Source organism: Macadamia integrifolia, unplaced genomic scaffold, assembly GCF_013358625.1.
Source record: "Macadamia integrifolia cultivar HAES 741 unplaced genomic scaffold, SCU_Mint_v3 scaffold823, whole genome shotgun sequence".
In the NCBI taxonomy this organism is placed as follows: domain Eukaryota; kingdom Viridiplantae; phylum Streptophyta; class Magnoliopsida; order Proteales; family Proteaceae; genus Macadamia; species Macadamia integrifolia.
The window spans coordinates 36,783-57,122 of NW_024870550.1; the positions used below are offsets into that span (position 1 = coordinate 36,783).

Here is a 20,340-nt window from a genome sequence, read left to right on the forward strand (position 1 = left end):
GGGGGAGGTGGGAGGATAAATGTATCGTACTAAGGAAAAGAAAAAGATGATACATAAAATGGCAGCCACCATCAACCTCCTTTTGACATGCCCTAAAGAAAGAAACCCCCCCGGGTGGGCGGGTACTAAGGAAAAGAAAAAGATGATACATAAAATGGCATCCACTATGAACCTCCTTTTGCCATGCCCTAAAGAAAGGAGGACTTCAAGCAAGCAGAGAAAGAACCCCCCCCCCCAACCCGGCGGGGGCGCCGAGCGTATAACGTATTGGTGTTGGTATCCTTTGTGTGGATATATGCATCAATACCATTGCAAATCCCTTGATCCAATATTAATTCCTAAATCTGTCAGGATCGAACGAGAATCCATGATCCAACCACCAAAGCATGTGAAACACATGTACCATAAAGCTCTTTACTGACTCCCACCAGATGGATAATTGGTTACCTAATAAAAAGAGCATCATCAACCATGGAACCTTTTTTAGTGCGATTTGATGTTAAAACTTTAGGTAGTCATTGTCAGTTTGTTCTTTTCCTTATAATAGATAAAGATAAATAAATAAATAAATGTAAAGGTTTTGTCACCCAAAAATTGTCTTTTAGAATAGTCTTTTTCTTTTTATATATTTTTTGTATTAAGTTTCCTTAAGTCACAATGAAAAGAATCTTTTAATCACAGGGTTTCACATGTGTACCGAAAGGTGGAATATATTAAAAATCTGTAAGAGCTAGTGTGGTAAACTTTTTTGTGGGATGAAAGAAAACTCTCCTTAATTTATTTTATAAAAAAAAGTCTAGTTACTTTATTTATTAACATGTTACATCATTTGCAATATACTCATTCTTGTTTTTCTTTTTTCATAAACCAGATGTAATTTTCTTATTTTTGTTTAGGGAACATGTTTTATGGACAAGCCTGTTTGTAAGCATCTATAGGCTATGAAATTTCTTTGCTTACATTTTGAATTTCAGTTTAATTGAAATTAGCACATGATGAACTAAATTTAAAAAAAAAAAATAGGACTACCAAGTTGCATGACAATGCTTAAACCATCAAGAAATATATGACAATAATAGAGAAGGTAAATTTCTATAAAAAAATAAAAAAAAATAGAAGGGGGTAGGGAGACGAAAGGTCAATGGTTGAATTTTATAATGAAATTTAACAGAGGATCAATCTAAAATATTTTCTAGATACTTAATAGTGAATACCCAATAAAAGGAATAGAACAATTGATAAGCAACGAACTTGATACTAATCATGCATGCATGCGCCACCGTGCTCAAAATCTTTTACATTTTGATATTTCTGAAGTATTGTATTCATATAAACTGATCATACGAAATTTTTTTTTTATTGGTTTATTTCTCACCAAAATGTGGGGCTTCTCTTCAGTCTCAGCCTCCCGGACCTTTTAGTTTGTCAATTCAATGACTTACAAAGAAAAACAAAGAAAGATGACTTTTTGAACTGTCTTCAATCATGATCGTAGAAAGAAAAACAAAGAAGATGGCACTTAGATTCTGTCGTGTTACTCGCCTCAAATCTTTCAAAACATTTCCTTTCCAGATAATTGCGACATCTGTTGGGTACTTTTCTTCTCTTCCATGTGGGATTGGGTCGAACTGTGGAGCTGAGAAAGGGGCAGATTGTAGCAGCTTCAAAACATTTGAAGATGGCTCTGTTCGGCAAACTTCAAATGAGAAGCATTAAAATATGGGTTTTGGGAAGAACCCATGAACGTCAAGTGGCTCCCCTGCTTTGGAATCACTGTACAGAGACTAGACCTTTAGTGTCAAACTTTCCTGCTTCTGCTTTCATTATTGTCTGTACTTCATTGCAGTGAATTTGGGGTTATGGGTTTTGGTTTTCGAGTAAGAATGTATGATAATTTGTTGGGTTGATGTGAGAAAATGGCGGAGAGTGTAGAAACAGGGAGGTCTCTGGCCGAGACTCCAACCTGGTCAGTTGCGTCTGTGACAACTGTGATGGTTGTGGGCTGCTTCTTGGTTGAGCGATCCGTTTACAGGTTGGGAAAGGTGAGAAATTTCAGTTCAGTTCAGTTCAGGGTTAAATTTTTTTTGTCTTGTTTATTGATTCCCTTTTGGGTTTTCAGTGGTTGCAGAGGACGAGGAGGAAGGCTCTTCTTGCTTCTCTGGAGAAGATTAAGGAAGGTTAGTTAGTGTATGAGCTTAAAATTTGTTTTATGTTTTGATGTGGGGTGTTGGATTATAGATTCAGAGACTCACTTGAAATGGGGGTTTTCAAAAATATTTGGTTTGTGGGTTTCAGAGCTAATGCTGCTTGGGCTTATATCTCTGATGTTGGGGCAATGGGCAAGGTGGATTTCTAGGATTTGTGTTGATTCAAAACTTTTCAATAGTCGATTCTTCCTCTGTTCAGAGGAGGATTATTTGAACATTGAAATTATAAATGCATATTCTTCTTCGAATCTGACGGATTTTCCTCCAAGAGAAATCGACAATACCTCTTCCTCTAATCAATGTGGTGAGGTAAATTTCTCATTTACTTGTTTATTGTTTGTTAAGTACTATTCTGGGTTGAGTCTTCACTACTTCTAGCTTGCATTGCAGGGTCGCGAACCGTTTGTTTCGTATGAAGGTCTTGAGCAGCTCCATCTTTTCCTGTTTGTTCTTGGGATCACTCATGTGTTGTATAGCTGTGTTACTGTGGGTTTGGCAATGGTCAAGGTACAGTCACACTGTCTATTTGTGGCTATTTCTGAAAGAACTCTACTCAATCTTGGAGTAGTGACACCTAATATTTACAAGATGCAGAAAAATAAGGAATTTAAATTAACCACCAACGACCAATCACTACACTCTCATGGCTACCGGCGTGACTAGGCTTGCCACTTTTCTTGCATGAACTGTTGCCATTCACTATTTTTTGGAAAATTGAGTTCTTGAGCTTCTAATAGTGAGAGGTTCATGCAAGGCTGGCAGCGAAACTGCTACAATGGGTAAAAGGATATCCTTCCTTTAATCTCCGTTCAAATAAGCCAAAATCTAGAAACGGATCATCCAAGGTCAAAGATCAGTCATAAATGCAAAATAATCCTAATATCAATTTACCTCAAAAAATATATTTAAGGTAGTTGCTGTAGTAGTAGTTGTTGCTGTTGCCATTGCTTCTGTTCTAGTTATAATTAAGGTAGTTGGAGGTATGAAAAAATGGAAGATGGCAGCTAATTTTTCATAATTTCTCATTTGGATCTTCAGATTTACAGCTGGAGGACATGGGAAAACCATGCAAGGTCGGTGCCTGAGGGAAATTTGCAAGGTATTTAACTAGTCAACAGAGAATTTAGGTGCCTTACATTCAATTGATTTTTTGAGTAATAAAGTTGCAAGGCTGCAAACATATCTGCTGGTTGATTGAATTTGTTTAGAGTATTTCTTGTTGAATAAAATTATGAGAGAATTCATAGAAAAAAAAAAGGGCAAGAGAATAGGGTTCACACGTTTTGATGGGTACTCTCTACTCTGAATTCAGATCATAAGTTGGGTGTTATAAAAACCCATCACACAATTTAGGAAACTTTACCTGCATTTTTTAATTTCCCCTCAATCTAACAGGGTTAGTGAGCATGAGGCCCTTAGCAGTTATTAGATAATGCTGATTTCTGGAGCATTTCTGGAGATACCTCTGGTAAAAAGTTGATGACTATATCTCTTAATTAAAATCAATCCACTGGAAAAGGTGATCATGAAAGATATTGGTTAAAAATTGAAGTATTTCAGTCTCTTTAATGCTCTGGTACAAAAGAAAATGAATTCAGACTTTGAAATCGACCAATTAGAAGATGGTACTATTGGTAAGAAAGGAGCTCAAAAGGCATTTAGATGTTTCAGTTGGGTCCCTAGCTCAACTTTGTGTTAGTAAGAGCCTTGGTCATATGCCTAGAGAATTGGACTATTATGCTTAGAAAGGTATATTGATCCCTAGTACTTCAAACCATAGGACTTTATCATGATTATCTTAGATGGTTTGAGTCAAGCCCCTAAAGCTTTAATTGATGTTGATCAAGGAAATGTGTTGCTTTTGGGGTCCCAATGGCTTGTCATGTATCTTGTGTTCAGAGAGTCAGGATTGGCAGTTAGATTTTTCCCATATGAAAATTCAACATGATAAAAATACTTCAACACCTTACCTGGGGATTATTTTTGAACCTCTTTAAAATTGATTTAAATTCTTTTTGATTGGTTAAATAGATACTGAAAAAAAATGTTTAGGGTGATCTGTTCAAGCTGATCTTTTGTCTAGCTAATCTCTTAGTTAGGGCCAGTTCAACAGTGTATTTCAATCCTTTTATAATGAGACATGGCTAGCTACTAGGGCCCAACCCAAGATATTGTTTTGAATTTATACTCGAAACATTTTCCATTCCTGCTTTTTAATTTTTTGTATTTGGAAGGTTGACGGCTTTGAACTACCATAGTACTTGAGTATAAACTGTTATACTTAACCACTAGGAATGGGATAGGTCACTCTCAAGTGACCTCTACATATTCTTTCTGGAAATATCCTTTTTCCTCGTTTGTTAATATTGAAAGAGGCATCTGGTTGGTCCTTGAGCATTTATTTCTCACAGGCTTATCACTGTCTGTGACCACCATAATCACGATCTTCCATATTTTTTATTTTCATTTTGGTCCAAGTACTAAAGATTTTATTTTGTATTTCTATTTATATCTTTTGGTATTATTTTTCTTCATTCCAAATGGTTTTCTATATTCCCTGGACATAGCGGTGTAATTTATATAATTGAAATTCTTTTGTGATTGTTATTGAAGTCAACATTGGTTTTATAGCAATAAGGAACAAGGTGATGAGGCGGCAGACCACTTTTGTCTTTCATCACACATCCCATCCATGGAGCAGGAGCCGGGTCCTCATTTGGATGGTAATAATCCTGGCTTCTAATATTGGTTTCTCAAAAAAAAAAAAAAAACCAGAATTTTTTTTCTCAATTTTCTTTTGAAAATCAGCCATGTGAAACGACATCTCATTAATCACTTTTAAATGCAATCATCTAAACTGAATGAATTAAATTCTTTACTTTTTCTTTTAAAAGATGAGTCTTGTTGCTGGGTATTATTGCTAAGTTGATTAAATTAGCTTTTGTTTGTTTAAGTTGGTTAGTACTTTGATATCTGTGATTAATGACATAGGACAGAGCAGTTCTGTGTTGTCAAGTTCATCATGCAAGTGGTTCTTTGTGCAGCTTTGCTTTTTACGTCAGTTCAAGAGTTCTATAGAGAAGTCTGATTACATGGCACTACGCTTGGGTTTTATCAATGTGAGTATTCAGGTTTATTATGCGAATGGAGTTCCTTAAATAGAATAAATTTTGATCATCTTTTTAATTACTCATTCAGTGATTCAGTATCCTCCTGTATCAATAATTAGTAAATTTTTCAGAGACCATCCACAAGCTTCACGACATCTATCTGAAAGCAATTTATTTGTTTATTTATTTTTAACATGAGAGCTGGAGAGTATACATTACATGCCCCTTAGTGAAAGATGTGAATGAAGTATGTTGGGAGCTAAATGAATCCCACCTTTGGTGCAAAATATATTGATAATTGTAATGGTGCATTCAGAATGACTAGAGTTAGACACTGAGACTTAACCAATGTGTATGAGTTACAGTTGAACAAAAATAGAATTTTGGGATGTTTAAGAATACTACTTGCTGATTACTTGATTGGTTGTATTGTAGGGGTAATGTATCGATATTGGTCAGTGTATTAGGAGTGTGATTTTAAGAGACATATCGTATCGTATTGGAGAGGTGCAAGATTCACTAATGGTACGGATGGAAATGATTAGGATATATGAAAAATCCAGTTTTGAAGCATAAAACTCCTTATTGTGTACTATTAAAGATCATTGTTGTCAGGGAGTCTCCTAGGCACCGCCCTGGCGTCCAAGCAGTTTTCTTGGGGTCTAAGCGATTTTTGCCTTACTGCAAGGCACCTAAAAATAGTATTGAACCAGGATTGGCACTTATTTATGCCAAATATCGTTTAAGTAAATGATTCGATATTATTCGTTAATAAACAAACACCACCCTGTTTGAATCCAATAAAAATAGTCTAAAAATTAGATTCCAAAAGGATGAAAGTCAACCCCTTAGTTCAAGAACAAAAACTGAATTTTTGGTTGTAGAAGCGATTTTCAACTTTCAAATGCTGGGTTTTTTCCCAATCTGAAAATTCCATTAATATTATCATGGTAAAACATTGCCAAAAACCAAAAGTGTAGTAAAATAATCTTTTGTTTTGATGTCCATAATTTTATTTTCATTCTTGCGATTTTTAACAGCATTTGCACACCTTAAAATAAGTTTGACCGGAACATTACTTTGTCATTACAGCTTGGATTTAAGCAATTTTGGACATAGTTGTCAATGTTAGAACTAGTAACTAGTATGGCTTTGAATAAAGATGATTAGAGTAAAAGGATCCATGTAGGCGCACCGCCCGCATTTAGTTAGGATAAGGCTGAGTTGAATTGAGTTGTATCGAATGTATGATTTATTATTAAATCAATAAATACTTAAATTAGGGTAGTCAATCAAACACTTCACAAACTTTTAGCATCATGCTGATAACTTTACAATGGAAAAGTTTCACACTATTCCTCTACTTCGTCTTAGCCTTGGAGTTCGGTATTCTATCATTTATTCTGTTGATATAATATTAGACAAGCACTGGTTATTGGTGCTCCCAAACTGTAATTGCTTCTGTAGTTGACCTTTTAATTTTTAATTCTTTTGATTATATTCTGCAATTAATCCTCATATGCTACTCTTCCCAGAATCACAATCTGCCACTTTCGTATGATTTTCATAAATACATGGTCCGGAGCATGGACGATGAGTTTCATGGGATAGTAGGTATCAGGTATGTCCTTGCATCAATGACTCTAGACTTGTATGTTATTTATTGTGTTTTGTATTGTAAAAGGCAACCTTTTAAAATATTGTGCCTGATTTTCTTTGAATTTTGAGCAGTTAGAATTTGTGCCTCCTAGACATACTACAAGTTCTGTAGTACCACTTGGCGGTTTTTGCATACTGAGAAAGGTTCAGGGACGGGATTGGCCTCTGCTGATTCTGATTCAGCCGGACTCAACCTGAACCCTAGAAATCCATTATGAATCGAATTGACCAGAATCAGAATTGGATCCAGTTAAATTCGATCTGATTTCAATTCTTCGAAGTGGGGATCAAAGCATGATCCATGTTTCAGTTGGTTTACTATCTACCTTGGCACTTGTTGAGGGCCTCTCTCTCTCTTTCTGTTTTTGTGCCTCCATCCCCCCCCCCCAAAAAAAAAGAGTGTAGTTTATTGAAATAGTTGTCTTGTTCTAATATTTGATTTGTCATGGAAAGAAAAGATGTGATCCCTAAGCATTTTTATTTTTAGTTTTCTCAAGGAAACTGAAATTATGAATGACCATGGTGATTGGGCATACAATTTTGAGTGTTTAAATTTGGTTTTCTTCATTTTTTTTGCAGCTGGCCTTTGTGGGGTTATGCTATACTGTCCATCTTCATAAATATACATGGTAAGCTATTGTTCTAGGTTCTAGATCATGAAATTGAGTGTAGTACTACACATTTTTTGCTGCTTCATATAAGAACATTTAGAAGTCATCTGTATGTGGCAGGGCTCAATATCTACTTCTGGCTTTCCTTTATCCCTGCTATTGTAAGGATTTCTATTCATCTTTTTAATTTTTCTGTTTCCTGCAAACATATGGGAGTTTTGTCTGTTTCATTTACAAGAAGTTCTGGTTATTGTTTCCAACTGAAACACATATCACATATCAAAGCTCGTAATGTTGGTGGGTACAAAACTCCAACATGTTGTCTCCCTATTAGCTCTTGAAATTTCTGAATCAACGGATCCTGCTGCCACAGCACAAGTAAAGCCACATGATGATCTCTTTTGGTTTGGAAAACCAGATATTCTGTTATGGTTGATTCACTTCATCTCCTTTCAGGTGAATGCTGAAATATTTGTATTTTATCCCATTTATGAGTTCATTTTCTTAAATCTCCATGATCACTCAATTGATTATTTCATAGTTCTTATGTTTTTCACTGTGCTTGCAGAATGCGTTTGAAATGGCATCTTTTATCTGGTCCTTGGTAAGATTTATACCATATATGCATCTTTAGTGTTTTAACTTTACATATTTAAATATGTGCCTGATCACAATTAGAAAACAAAAGAAATTTGTATACAAGGCATTGGTCATCAAACACATGCTCCCAGGTCACAAATTTGCCCCATTAATTCTATGGTTAATATTGGAAATTTAAACTTATTTTCAAGATTTTTTTTTTCTTAACAGCCGAGACAATGATTTTTCTCAACATTTCTTAGCATGATTTTAGTCATTGTAAAAAAGAAAAAATTGCATTTCCTATCATATTCTTCACCTCCTTCACTCCATCAGTGCTCTATTGAATCCACAGCAACATGTCATGAAAGTGCCCAAAACCTGTTTTGCTATCTCACAATGAATAGGTGATCCACGTTATTTTCATCTACCTTGCTTGCCTTGTCAATTCGTGAGATGAAAACTGAAATAACCAAGAGGGGGGGTGAATAGGTTATACTAGTGGAATTTAACTCTTTTCGACAAAAAGATCACAAGTGTGACTATAAGTTAAAAGCGATGCTAAATAACAACAACCACAACACAAGATTTATAGTGGTTCAACTCAATTTGAGTCTAGTCTACTCCCTACAAGAATCCTCTTGTAAGGTATTCCACTAGTTTTCCCTTTCAGTACAGTAGGTAGGGAAGAAACCTTTACAATCTTTTTACGGATAAGAGTATCCTTACAAATTTCCTTTCCAGGCAGAGAGACGCCTTCACAATCTCTTTAAGAGGTAGTGATAGACCTTTCTCTTTTTAGGATAAGAGTATTCTTATAATCCTAAGTACAGTCTAGAATTGTAAAAACAGAAAAATAAGAAATAGTGGAATAAGAGGAATACCTCAAGTGTGGTGCAAATGAGAATGAATAATAAATGATGAGTGATGCACCTTTTGTAAAGTCCTCTCTTACGGCTTTGACTTGCACAGGAGAGAGTAGAGGACTTTGATTGAGACTTGAGCCTCTTGTTTGGGATTTGTGTAATAGAATAACTCAAGTAGAAAATAATCTTCTCTAATGCTTGCAATAATGCTCTTAAAGCTCTTTCTTAATTAATAATTAATTAAGAGTGATTAGGGTATTTATAGGTGAACTTAGTGAAGCATTTTAGGCAGGGAATCAAGCTCTAACGGACATATTCTGGGTCCACCGGTCTACCGCCATTGGTAGCCGATTGACCGCCCTTGGTAGCCGATCGACCGCCAAGAGCCGTTGTAGGCAAAAAAATAGCCGTTGGAGTACTTCCAGGCAGGCACCGGTCGACCGGGACTTTCAGCCGGTCGACCGCCTATGGTCTCGGACAGGTCCGGTCTACCGGGGCTTCCAGCCGGTTGACCGCCTATGGTCTCAGGTGGTTCCGGTCGACCGGGGCTTCCAGCCGATCGACCGCCAACATGACATTCTCTGTCATACTGACCAGTCATCAGTGTTTTGACCATAACTTTTTGGTCCGACTTCAGAATGATCTGAGATCAGTTGCGTTAGAATCACAACTCAATTTCCTACAGCTTCTATGAAGGATTCATCTCCTAATACTAATCTTAAGATTCCCTAAAATACCCTTAAGTCAGGTTACTGTGTGTTCCACGCCACTTAGTGACTTTCTATACCTGGTCAAGGCATGCTCTATGGTCATTCTAATATGATGTAATGCACATGCATGAGGTGAGTGCATATAAGTAGGTGGAAATTACAAATTACATTGTAAATAACTTAATCTATCCTAGTGATCTTCTTCTTCACTTGAATCTTTCATTCTTTGGCCCTTCATCTTCTTTCCTTCTTGTTTGCTGTTTCATGTCTTTAAGCTTAGCTTGATGTCTTGATTCGACCTTCGATCTTCTAAGGGTTTCTTCAAGCTAATCACACTTTATCAATCAAGTTAAAGATGTATGTTTGTTTGTTAACACCAAAACATGGCAAGGAGTGTGGACATGTTTCCCAACAAAAACTTCTACCTTCAAGTTGTCCACCATGAAGGCTTTAAGAATAGAATGCAAGGAAAAAAATTCTACTCTTGGAGGCATAGGGACAACTGAAATATATTCAATTATAAATTCTGTTGCACTTTCATGAAAGAGTTGTCCAAGAACTTAATGAGAAAACCCTGCTTATAACTTTCGTACCGTGTTGTTAAATATTCTCTACATTTTCCACCAAGGATCTAGCTGCGCTGGTCCACTTCATTCGCTTCCCCACTTTGGTTCGCAGTACAATTGAAATAAAAGCGAGGTTAGACTGGAGTATATAGTGGACTCTTAAAATAGTATATTCCTTTTCAAAAATCGCCCTTCTCAAAACGGAGGCTACATGACCACTTTGTAACAGATTTCAAAATAAGCATGTGGTTGAGCATTGGGCACGAGTTAATAGTTACAAAATTTCCCTTTCTACTTTGAGATTATGTAAGATCCTCTTGCAAGAATGTTGCCCTTTGCCACCTCTCCACTTCCAATTCTGGTGAAAGCTCATTCTTTTAGATAGGGAAATTTCAATGAACCAATAGAATCCGTTGGTGGTTAAAAATATAGATGATCAAATAATTCGAAGTAATGAAGGAAAATTACAAGAGAGAACGAGGATGGAAAGAGAGAGGAAGAAGAAGATGTACAAGAAAACACATGGAGAGAGAATCGATTTCACTCCCTTATATACTAAATTGTGAAATAACATGTAAGATTACATCAATACCCTCACACTAACATAAGAATAAATACCTAGGTAGGTAACATACACGATCATTTAATAGACTACCCATAACATCCTTACCATATGAATTCTAATACTCCCCCTGAAGTTGGAGAATAAATGCTATATTTTCCCAAATTTCTCAAGAGGGTATTGAACTAGAGAGAGTTAATGTTAGTCCCTTGGGTGAAGATCACCCGGATGCTCTCCTGCCTTCATAAAAGGAGTGCAGATGTAGCCGGAGTCAATTTTTTTCTTTAATGAAATGCTAATCAACTTCAATGTGCTTTATAAAATTGTGTTGCACTAGATTGTGAGCTATACTTATAGCAGCCCTGTTGTCACAATACAACCGCATGGAGCTCTTAGTATCAAACCCCAATTCTTGAACTAATCTTTTTAATCATCGAAGCTCGCATACTCCATGAGCCATGGCTCTAAATTCTACCTCTGCACTTGATCTAGCCACAACATTTTTTACTTCTCTATGTAACTGCGTTGCCACCTACAAATGTGCAATATCTTGATGTAGACCTTCTATTAGGAAAAAAATCCTACCCAATCAACATTAGTGTAGCCTTCAATCCTCAAATGGTTGTGTCTGGTGTACAACATCCCTTTTCTTGGGATGGATTTGAAATACTTGAAGATGCGATATCCAAATACAAATGCCACTTTTAGGAACGTGCATAAATTGACTCACTACCCCAATAGTGTAAAGCAATATCAAAGAAAGTTAGCGCAAGATAGATCAACTACCCCCCCACTAATATTTGTTACTTCCCTGCATTTATCAATGGCTGTCCACAATCTTCATTTAACTTGTGATTTTGATCAAGAGGCGAATCTTTTAGTTTACAGCCCAACAATCCGGTCTCCTTCAACAAATACAACATAAACTTCCTTTGAAAAATATTTATCCTCTTCTTTGACCTTGAAACTTTAGTTCCCAAAAATACTTCAAAGGTCCAGGGTACTTAATCTCAAATTGTTAAGTAAGACTTAAGTCTCTTTATCTCTTTCTAGTCATTTCTAGTCACCATGATGTCATCCATATAGACGATTAGAGTTGTGATGGTATCATTACCTTGTTGAGTAAATACTAAATAGAATATGGTCAGCTTGACTCTGAGTGTATCCATTATTCAGTATAGTTTGTTTAAAACTCTCAAATCGAGCCTTCAGAAATTGTTTGAGGCCATATAGAGCTTTTTTAAGATGACACACTTTCTCTTTAGCAAAAGGAAACTTGAATCCTGGAGGGGTTTGCATATACACTTCATCTTCCAAGTCCTCATGGAGAAATGCATTCTTCACATCAAGTTGATACAATGGCCATTCTCAATTGACTGCTAATGATAAAAGGACTCTTATTGAATTGCTTTTAGATATAGGGGCAAATGTCTCCTATACACTTGACTATATCCTTTGGCCACCAATCTGGCCTTATATCTCTCAATAGTGCCGTCTGATCAGTTCTTGATTAAGTAGACTCATTTGCATCCAATCGGGAATCTCCCATTTAGAAGATCAACAACCTCCTAGGTACAATTCTTCTCAAAGGCCATCATTTCTTTAGTTATAATTTCCTTCCACTTTGGGTCAGACATGGCCTCAATGACATTCTTGGGGATAGGAGTTGAAGAAAAAGAACATAAGAAAGCAACACCTATAGGTGAGATTGCATCATGGTAAACAAACTTAGCTATTGGATTAGTACAAGTTCTTGTTCCTTCCTAAGCAGATATGTGAAGATCTAACTCCGAAGAAGGAAGAAGAATATTACTTGACTCAGAAAGGTGAGGTTTAGGATGAGGATCAGAAGAGGATTCTTGGAAGGTCTTCATTTCCCTTCTCATGTATACAAATAACTCCTCCCTGTCAACCTTCTCAATGCTACAATACTGGCTCCCCCTGGGTGTTCTAATACATCGGTAATATCTACACCTTTGTGCTTGCCCACATAAAAGGGGGTGGGGGGAATAGGCAAAGGTTGAAAATGGCGGACAACAACAATTGCCTCTTCACTTCTTCCACTATTCTCCCCTTGAGGAGGTGGCATACGGAGAGTAAAGAAAGATACAAACTCGAAGAAGGTGATATCTTTTTAGAGAAACCACCTCCTTAAGGATGGGTGCTAGCATGTATAGCCTTTTCTAAGAGCTTTAGGATCAAGTATAGTCTGAGCACACGTATTAACATTCATGTAACACACATACCAAAACACTTTAGGAGGATGGGAGAAAAAGGAAACACGGGGAGATATGATTTGTAAAGGAGAATTGAAACCCAAGGATACTAGAAGGCATGCGATTCATTAAGAAGACAACACTAAAGAGAGAAAAATCAGACCAAAAAGTCTTAGGGACATGCATACCAAACAGTAGGCTCCTAGTGACTTCCAATAAATGACGATTTTTCGGCTCAGCTACCCCATTATGTTGGGGTGTGCCAACCAAGGTTAAAATATCAGTATTGGGTATCATATCGGAATGGTGATTTTTAGAGATGTGTTGTATTGTATTGGAGAGACGCAAGGTATGCTAAATATACACATGGAAATGGTCAAGAAACATATGAAAAAGCTTAGGATACATGCAAACAATAGTTTTCAATCATAATCGCTATAAATAATATTATGTAAAATATATAATGTATGAAAAGAAGAACAAAGTACGAAGAGGCAAGTGCATTCAATTGATTATGTATAAAAGTTGAGGTTTCTTGCATTTACTAATACAAAAAATAGATGTCATTTTCAGTTTAGGGAAGATTTAGGGCATAGACGCATACATCATTGCCCAAAAAAAAAAAAAACCTAGATTTGATGCAAGCATTCAGGTTGTTTCTCACTAATATAGTGGTCTATTGCAAACAAAGTGACACTAAAAATCAATATTTGAGCAAAATATCAAATTTTTAATAGATAGACGTTCTTGTGCAAATCTGGTTTCAATCTTTGATTGCAGGCTGTTTAATTCCCCAATGATGATGAAATCAACACTAGTACAATCTCTTTTGTCAGTAGAAGCATGGAATCAAGTTGATCTAAAAAAAAAATTATTAGAATGCCTTACAGGAGGAGCTCTTGAAGTGTTTTGCAGCCACAGATTGTGTTCAATAAATTTCTTATCAACAATACTGGGTCACATATCGACCCAATACAATCCACACATTTTTTTAGCCAAATAGTGTGCCTCGGTTTGGCACGGTCTATCTCTGTCATCCCCATGTCTTGGACCTTGGCCTCTTCCTCAAATATAGCCTTCAAGGGAGAGAAAAGCCAGCAAACCAGAAGTTGGTAGTACAACAGAAATGTATAAAATCTAGTTGTGAACTCACATAGCACCACCTTTGCAGTAGGGGCCTTGGGATCTTGAAGGAAAGCACTATGGTGATTCCAATGGGCTAGGTCCCACCTCCAACAGATGTTTGATGAGAGAGAAAGAGGGTATAAACCAAAGATACCACCTTTTTTTCTTCTTGTTCTTCAATTCTTGCATAATGCAGCCTCAGTTGGAGCCCTCTACTCTTCTAGGGTTCCAAACCAAGAGGCACAATGGAGAGACAAGATGCTGGTCGACTCTCAAACCAGGTCTGATACCAAGTTCAAAGTAATGAAGGAAAATTACAAGAGAAAAAAAGGATGCAGAGAGAGAGATGAGCAAGAAAACACTTGGGGAGAGAATCGATATTCTCCTCTATATGTACTAACTTATGAAATAACATGTAAGATTACATCAATACCATCACACTAGCATAACTACATAAGAATACCTAGAGAGCTAAAATACAAGTTTATTTAACAAAGTACCCATAATACCCATACTACATGAACTCGAACACAACCTCCCTTCTCTCCTATTCCTTGTCAAGGCATTTCAACATTGTAGTAAGTAATCCTTGCTTCACTGTAGGGTAAAGAAAAATTTATAACATATAATAGAAGAAAATCCCTATGTTGAAGTAGACCTTGATGCAATTCATTTTAATAAAATAGCAGAGGAAGTTATGCAGCCCATTCTCCTACATGGCATGTTATCTTTTGATCCCTACGAATATTTTTCCTTGCTGCAGAGTATTTATAATTCTGAAGAGCTGAAGAACTAGTATACTTGAAATCTTTTTGCATTTGGGATACTTTCTGTAGAACTATTTTTCGAAAATTTTAAATAATTTTCCCATTATTTGTAAATAAAATTTATTTTAGTTGGCCATTTTTTTGTCTAGTGGGGGTTCCAGCAACGATCATGCTTCATGAAGAACCATGTTATGATTGTCATTCGCTTAGCTTCTGGGTATGTTTCTACATAGTGATTTTTCCTTTGTGTATGCAAAATTATTTCTAACATGATATTTATATAAAAGAAAAAAAAAATTATTACATTATAATAACATCAATAGAGCTTAAGGAAAATTGTTTTGCAGTTTGAAGAACTCAGATAAACTATTTAAACATGCAGTAATTGAACTGTAATTATACAATTACACATTATGATTTATCTTTATTTTGTTATACATTGGCATGTTAATGGAAAGTTCTAAAAATATTTGAGTTTATTTTATTTTTGTCATCATTGTTTTGGTTTGGTTTCCCCTTTAGCTTTTTAATGTGAACTAACCACTTCTCATCTTAGGACTGAAAACTATTTTCATATAGCAACAGAAGTTCACATTGCATTGATGCCCAATAAATCCTAAGCTTAGAACATGTCAGATTCAAATCTATTGAGAAAAACTTATACGTGATTCATTAGTTTCTTAAGATACACGTACCTTAAAAATTTTACTCTTCACCAGTTTTGCAAGAAAACCCCTGATTGCATCATATTCTTTGCTGTATCTCTCTGTCTATATATATATATATATATATATATATGGGGAGTCCTGTGGGGGAGTGTGGTCCGTACGCCTGTTGAAATGGGAATGCGCGAGAAAGCATCCACAGAAACGTCCATTTCCATCCCCAACCCCCCCCCAAAAAAAAAAAAGTGTCTGGTTGCAGGGGCCACATTCCACCACAGAAACCTTTTTCCAACTATATATATTAACTAGCATCTTTCAGAGTTTTTAAGCAAGGGTCGTATTAAGAAAGTGTCATCCTCTATGTGGGGCATAGTAATTTATTTCCACTGAATCAACTCTCCTTTTCTGTAAGCTCATGTGAGTTTTCATTCTGAATTGATCTCTCATGAGTTGGGTAAAACTCTCTATGTCAACCATAGCAATCAAACTTTTTGGCACAAACTTCTACTAGACATTGTGGATGGGATCCATAACTTCCATCTTGAGCGTAATTTGTACCTTCACGTTTTGAACACTTCAAGTGCAGATTCCATCATGCACCTCTCGCATAATGAACTGTGGGGCCCACAAAGCCACACTCTCCTGTTGTGTCCCATGTGAGCCATTCTCTGCATCGCCATTGTTGTGGCGAGCACATTACTGCCCACTCTAGCGTCGTGTGGAACCCTCTCCCATCATTTTATCATACAAAGTCTACACTTTCTAAAGATCCAAAGGTTTGTGTAGTTTTTTCACTTTGTTTCATGGTTGTGTACCTAGGGTATAATTTCAGTAATGTTATTAGGAGAATTATTGTTGCTAAATACAGCACATGGAGTGGGGAGGCAGCACAGTCTTTTTGCACGTGCCCGTGTCTAGGTGTAGACACACACAAGCGGGTAGATTTCTTTTCCCATATAATTATGTCCAATTAATAAGAACTCTTTTAACGACTTATGGCCTCAAAAACTCCTCAAAGCCTTTTTTCTTAGTCTTTTTTAATGGTATTTGTTTGCACTATCTGTCATTTCTCACTCTCCATGTCATTATGGAACCAATAAGCTTCCCCCTCCTTCCCTCCAACCCCCCCCCTGCCCAAAAAAAAAAAAAAATAAATAAATAAAAGGTCCCAAAAAGTTATGTAGAATTAATAGCAAGAGCTTTACCATGAAATAATCGGTAACATGCATTTATCCTAAAGAAATGTTGCACAATCACAAGTTTCTCAATGCCGTTTAGCATGCTTTAAAAGGAAACGGCTTGCTATATATTTTTCAGTGCTCAAACTTATGTTCAGTTTTGGGACTGATGAGGATTTTATTTTCAGTGATATTGAGAACATTAATCTTTTGGTGAAAAATGCATGTCAGCTAGCTATGTTTATTTCTGGATTTTGCTAATGTCAGCTATCAATGTTCTTATAATACCTCCAAGGATGCAACAGTTACCATTTTTTTTTTTTTTTTTTGGTGTGGGGGGGGGGGGTGCAGGCTACTTGTTCAGCTCTGGTGTAGCTCTTGTACAGTGCCTCTAAATGTAATTGTCACCCAGGTATGCTTACATTATGATTTCTATATTATTGTTGTTTCCTGATTGCCAGTTTAAAACTTTAGTCCATTGATATTAAAAATGGTTGTGGCACACTGCCACTTTAAATGTGATATCTTCATGATTAGGGAAGTTCAAAAAGGAGCCATTACATAATGGTAAGATCTATTTTGTTGAGCTTGATGCCTTGATTATTTTTTGCCCTGAATGTACTTCTATACGTCACTAAAATTATGATACAAAGAAATATGCTAGAAACTCTCTGATTTACCTGATAACAGATAGTTACACGTTAGTGTTTAGGAGATGGACATTTTTTGTTCCCATCAATTTACTCTTAATTTGAGCATGAAAATGAGTCAGTTTGTTAAGAAGCATATGGAACATCAATGTGCTAGGACCTTGACAGGAATTGATTTCAAATCCATAGCACACAAAGGTGTTATCCATGTCAACAATGAAAATCGTCAAAGCTGTATTTCAAACATTTGAGTTGAGCCTAATGAAATTTAGGATACTTAGCCAATGATGGAATAAAGTAGATATTGATTGGCAGTTCTGAATGCACCTTTCTTTAGAATTCAGACATCCACTGATCTGTTGGAGATTTTATTCCTCTGTAGTGAAAGAGAACTGGGTGAGACAAAAAGGCTTGAAACTTCCATGTAGTAGTAGTTGTTTTTTGTTTCTGATTCATTTCATTCTTTTGTTGTAATTCCAGAAATTCCCCTAACCCGTCAAATACAATTAACTTTTAACACCTGTTCGACCTTTCCTAATAGGATCCAAAACTTTCATATAATTACAGAATTGCCATCACCTTTAAATCTTGATCTGTTTATTATTTGGGTGGGCTCATAAAGATCCCAAGGCAGGTTTTTGTAACCTAAGATTGCATTTTTTTGTTAATTGCTATAGAGGGTGTACACAGTGCATGAGACTCCCGCCACTGCAGGGTCTGGGCAGGGTCTTAATGCACACAACTTTACTCCTGCTTCGCAGCGAGGCTGTTTCCCAGCTCAAACCCACAGTCACTAGGTTGCAATGGAGCAACATTACTATTGTGCCGAGGTCCACCCCCTTTTATTGTCAATTGTTACAAAGCCTGTAATTTCAAGTTACAAAGAGTTAGGAAACTGGTTAAGAGATTATTTTAAAGTCCTAGATTTTGATTCTATTTTGGGGTTTGATTTTAGTTCTATTAACCTAGCACTGGTAGAAATCATGTGAGTATTATTGTTTATGTAAATATATATCAGGTGATATGGGGATGGGAAGGGTGTGAAACATATGATTGCAAATATTGTAGTTTCCTTCCCTTGTGCAAGTAGCAATGTTGATGCCCTTGGATTCTTCTCTCTCTGTTTCTCTCTCTCACAACACATAGGGTGATAATAATTCTTCTTTTGTACTTCATAATTTCAGATGGGATCCAAGTTTAAGAAAGCCTTGATTGCAGAGGGTGTTAGAGAGTCGCTCCATAGTTGGTGTAAAAGAGTGAAAGAGAGGTCTAAACATTCACATCCCGGGATGGCAAGATCGACATGTTCTCTCGATTCAACATATGAGGAGAGGGATGAAATAATTGCAGTTGGTTCAGGTACTTTATCTCATAGCACTTCCGCAGCTTCACTGAATCAGGAGATCACAGAATGTGCAGAAAAGCAAGCGACGGTTGAGATACTTGATGATCCCCAATTTGATCATCCCTCCCGAGTTTATGCTTATTCATCTGAATCACCAAGTGAAATATCGTTCCAACTTCCTACTGACAGCCCAGAACAAATTGCAGCCAATGAAGGCTGCAATGCTACTACCCTTGTTGATTTATTTCAAAGAACATGAAATATTGGACCACCTTGAGTTGTTTCCACTCCTTGTGTTAGGGAGATAACCATATGTACAATAGCCACATAGTTTAGGTGTAAAAACTTCAGACCTCAGTTCTAACAGGTCTTGCAAATTTAGATTTTCTAACTGGATAATAAGTTCAACCATTATATGTTCTCATCTTGGCTACATTTTCACAAAACCAGAGCAAATGAATCTTCTAACAGCCCCTTCATCTAAAAATAAAAAAATAAAAAATATAACAATCTTCATTTGGCTCTGGAAGTGTTTGGGGTGGGGTTTTTTTTTTCTGTTTTACTCTGTTCTTCAGCTTTTGGAGCTGTCTCCCATTGCTTGTTGCAGAAAAAAAAGGGCGTGGGGGTCAATTGTAGACTTATTCTAATTAGCCATGGCATGAACTCAAATTCCCTCTACACAAGAATATGATTCCAGGAATTAAATTACATAACTAGTAAATATCTGGAAATGGATTCTTGCCCACTATCAGCAGCTTCTATAATATAAAAACAGAACAGAGAGACAGGGGGATGGGAGCTTACACACGGGTAATCTAATGAAAAGATACAAGAATCTTGTTTGCAATTACAAAACATTAAATTACTCTTTTCAGAAGCATAACACTCATACAAACTGAACTAGATGATTAAAAAAGATATAAAAGGAAAGAAAAAGTGACAGTGACTCCCTCTAGAGGGCAACTTCCATTGCAACAGATAGAGATGATCAACCAGTGAGCTCCTCCTCTTTGTGGGTCTCAATAACCAGATCAGATTGTGGATAGGCAACACAAGTAAGAACCCATTTTTCATTAATCTGGTCATCATCAAGGAAACTACCATCCGATTGATCAAGATCCCCGTCCACGATTTTTCCTGCACATGAAGAGCAAGAACCAGCACGGCACGAGTAAGGAAGATCGATACCCGCTTCCTCGGCCGCGTCAAGAATGTAAGTATCATCTGGGCATTCAAATTCTTTTGGTCCTTCAGGTGTAATCAGCTTCACTTTGTGCATGATGGCTGTTATCCTGCCACGCCCAGCTTTGATTCCAAACAGAGCTTGGCTAACATTAGGAAGGGAACGAAGGCTTGTTGCAGGTTGCCTTCTGAAGAAGGAAGTGCTAACCATGGTACTAGAGAGTGTAGCTGAAGTTGCCATAGTAGCTTTCTCACTGCAAAGAACAACGGAAGAAATGAGAATACAGAGAGGAAGCTCTAATGGCTGCAAAGACTAGTGCACTTTGTGGTATTTGCTGGGTG

General features: G+C 36.7%; 2 protein-coding genes across 3 annotated transcripts; one reads left to right on the forward strand and one right to left on the reverse strand.

Annotated features, from left to right (window-relative positions):
- Nucleotides 1-1,421: 1,421 nt before the first annotated feature.
- On the forward strand, nt 1,422-19,227 carry LOC122070111 (MLO-like protein 4). 2 transcript variants are annotated; one of them, XM_042634221.1, is made up of 15 exons: nt 1,422-2,042; nt 2,120-2,177; nt 2,296-2,516; nt 2,598-2,714; nt 3,246-3,306; nt 4,821-4,930; nt 5,252-5,326; nt 6,853-6,938; nt 7,556-7,605; nt 7,708-7,748; nt 7,873-8,043; nt 8,156-8,191; nt 15,128-15,195; nt 17,173-17,233; nt 18,656-19,227. In XM_042634221.1, the coding sequence occupies exons 1-15, from the start codon at nt 1,917-1,919 to the stop codon at nt 19,073-19,075; spliced, it is 1,701 nt and encodes a 566-aa protein (XP_042490155.1). In that variant the 5' UTR covers nt 1,422-1,916; the 3' UTR covers nt 19,076-19,227. The 2 variants fall into 2 exon arrangements, with proteins under 2 accessions (XP_042490155.1, XP_042490156.1); XM_042634222.1 differs by having other exon boundaries at nt 1,425-2,042; nt 4,839-4,930.
- Nucleotides 19,228-19,539: 312 nt separating this feature from the next.
- Nucleotides 19,540-20,340, reverse strand: LOC122070113 (ferredoxin-like). The gene has a single exon (XM_042634223.1). It carries the CDS (start codon nt 20,237-20,239, stop codon nt 19,805-19,807), a length of 435 nt encoding a protein of 144 aa, XP_042490157.1. The 5' UTR covers nt 20,240-20,340; the 3' UTR covers nt 19,540-19,804.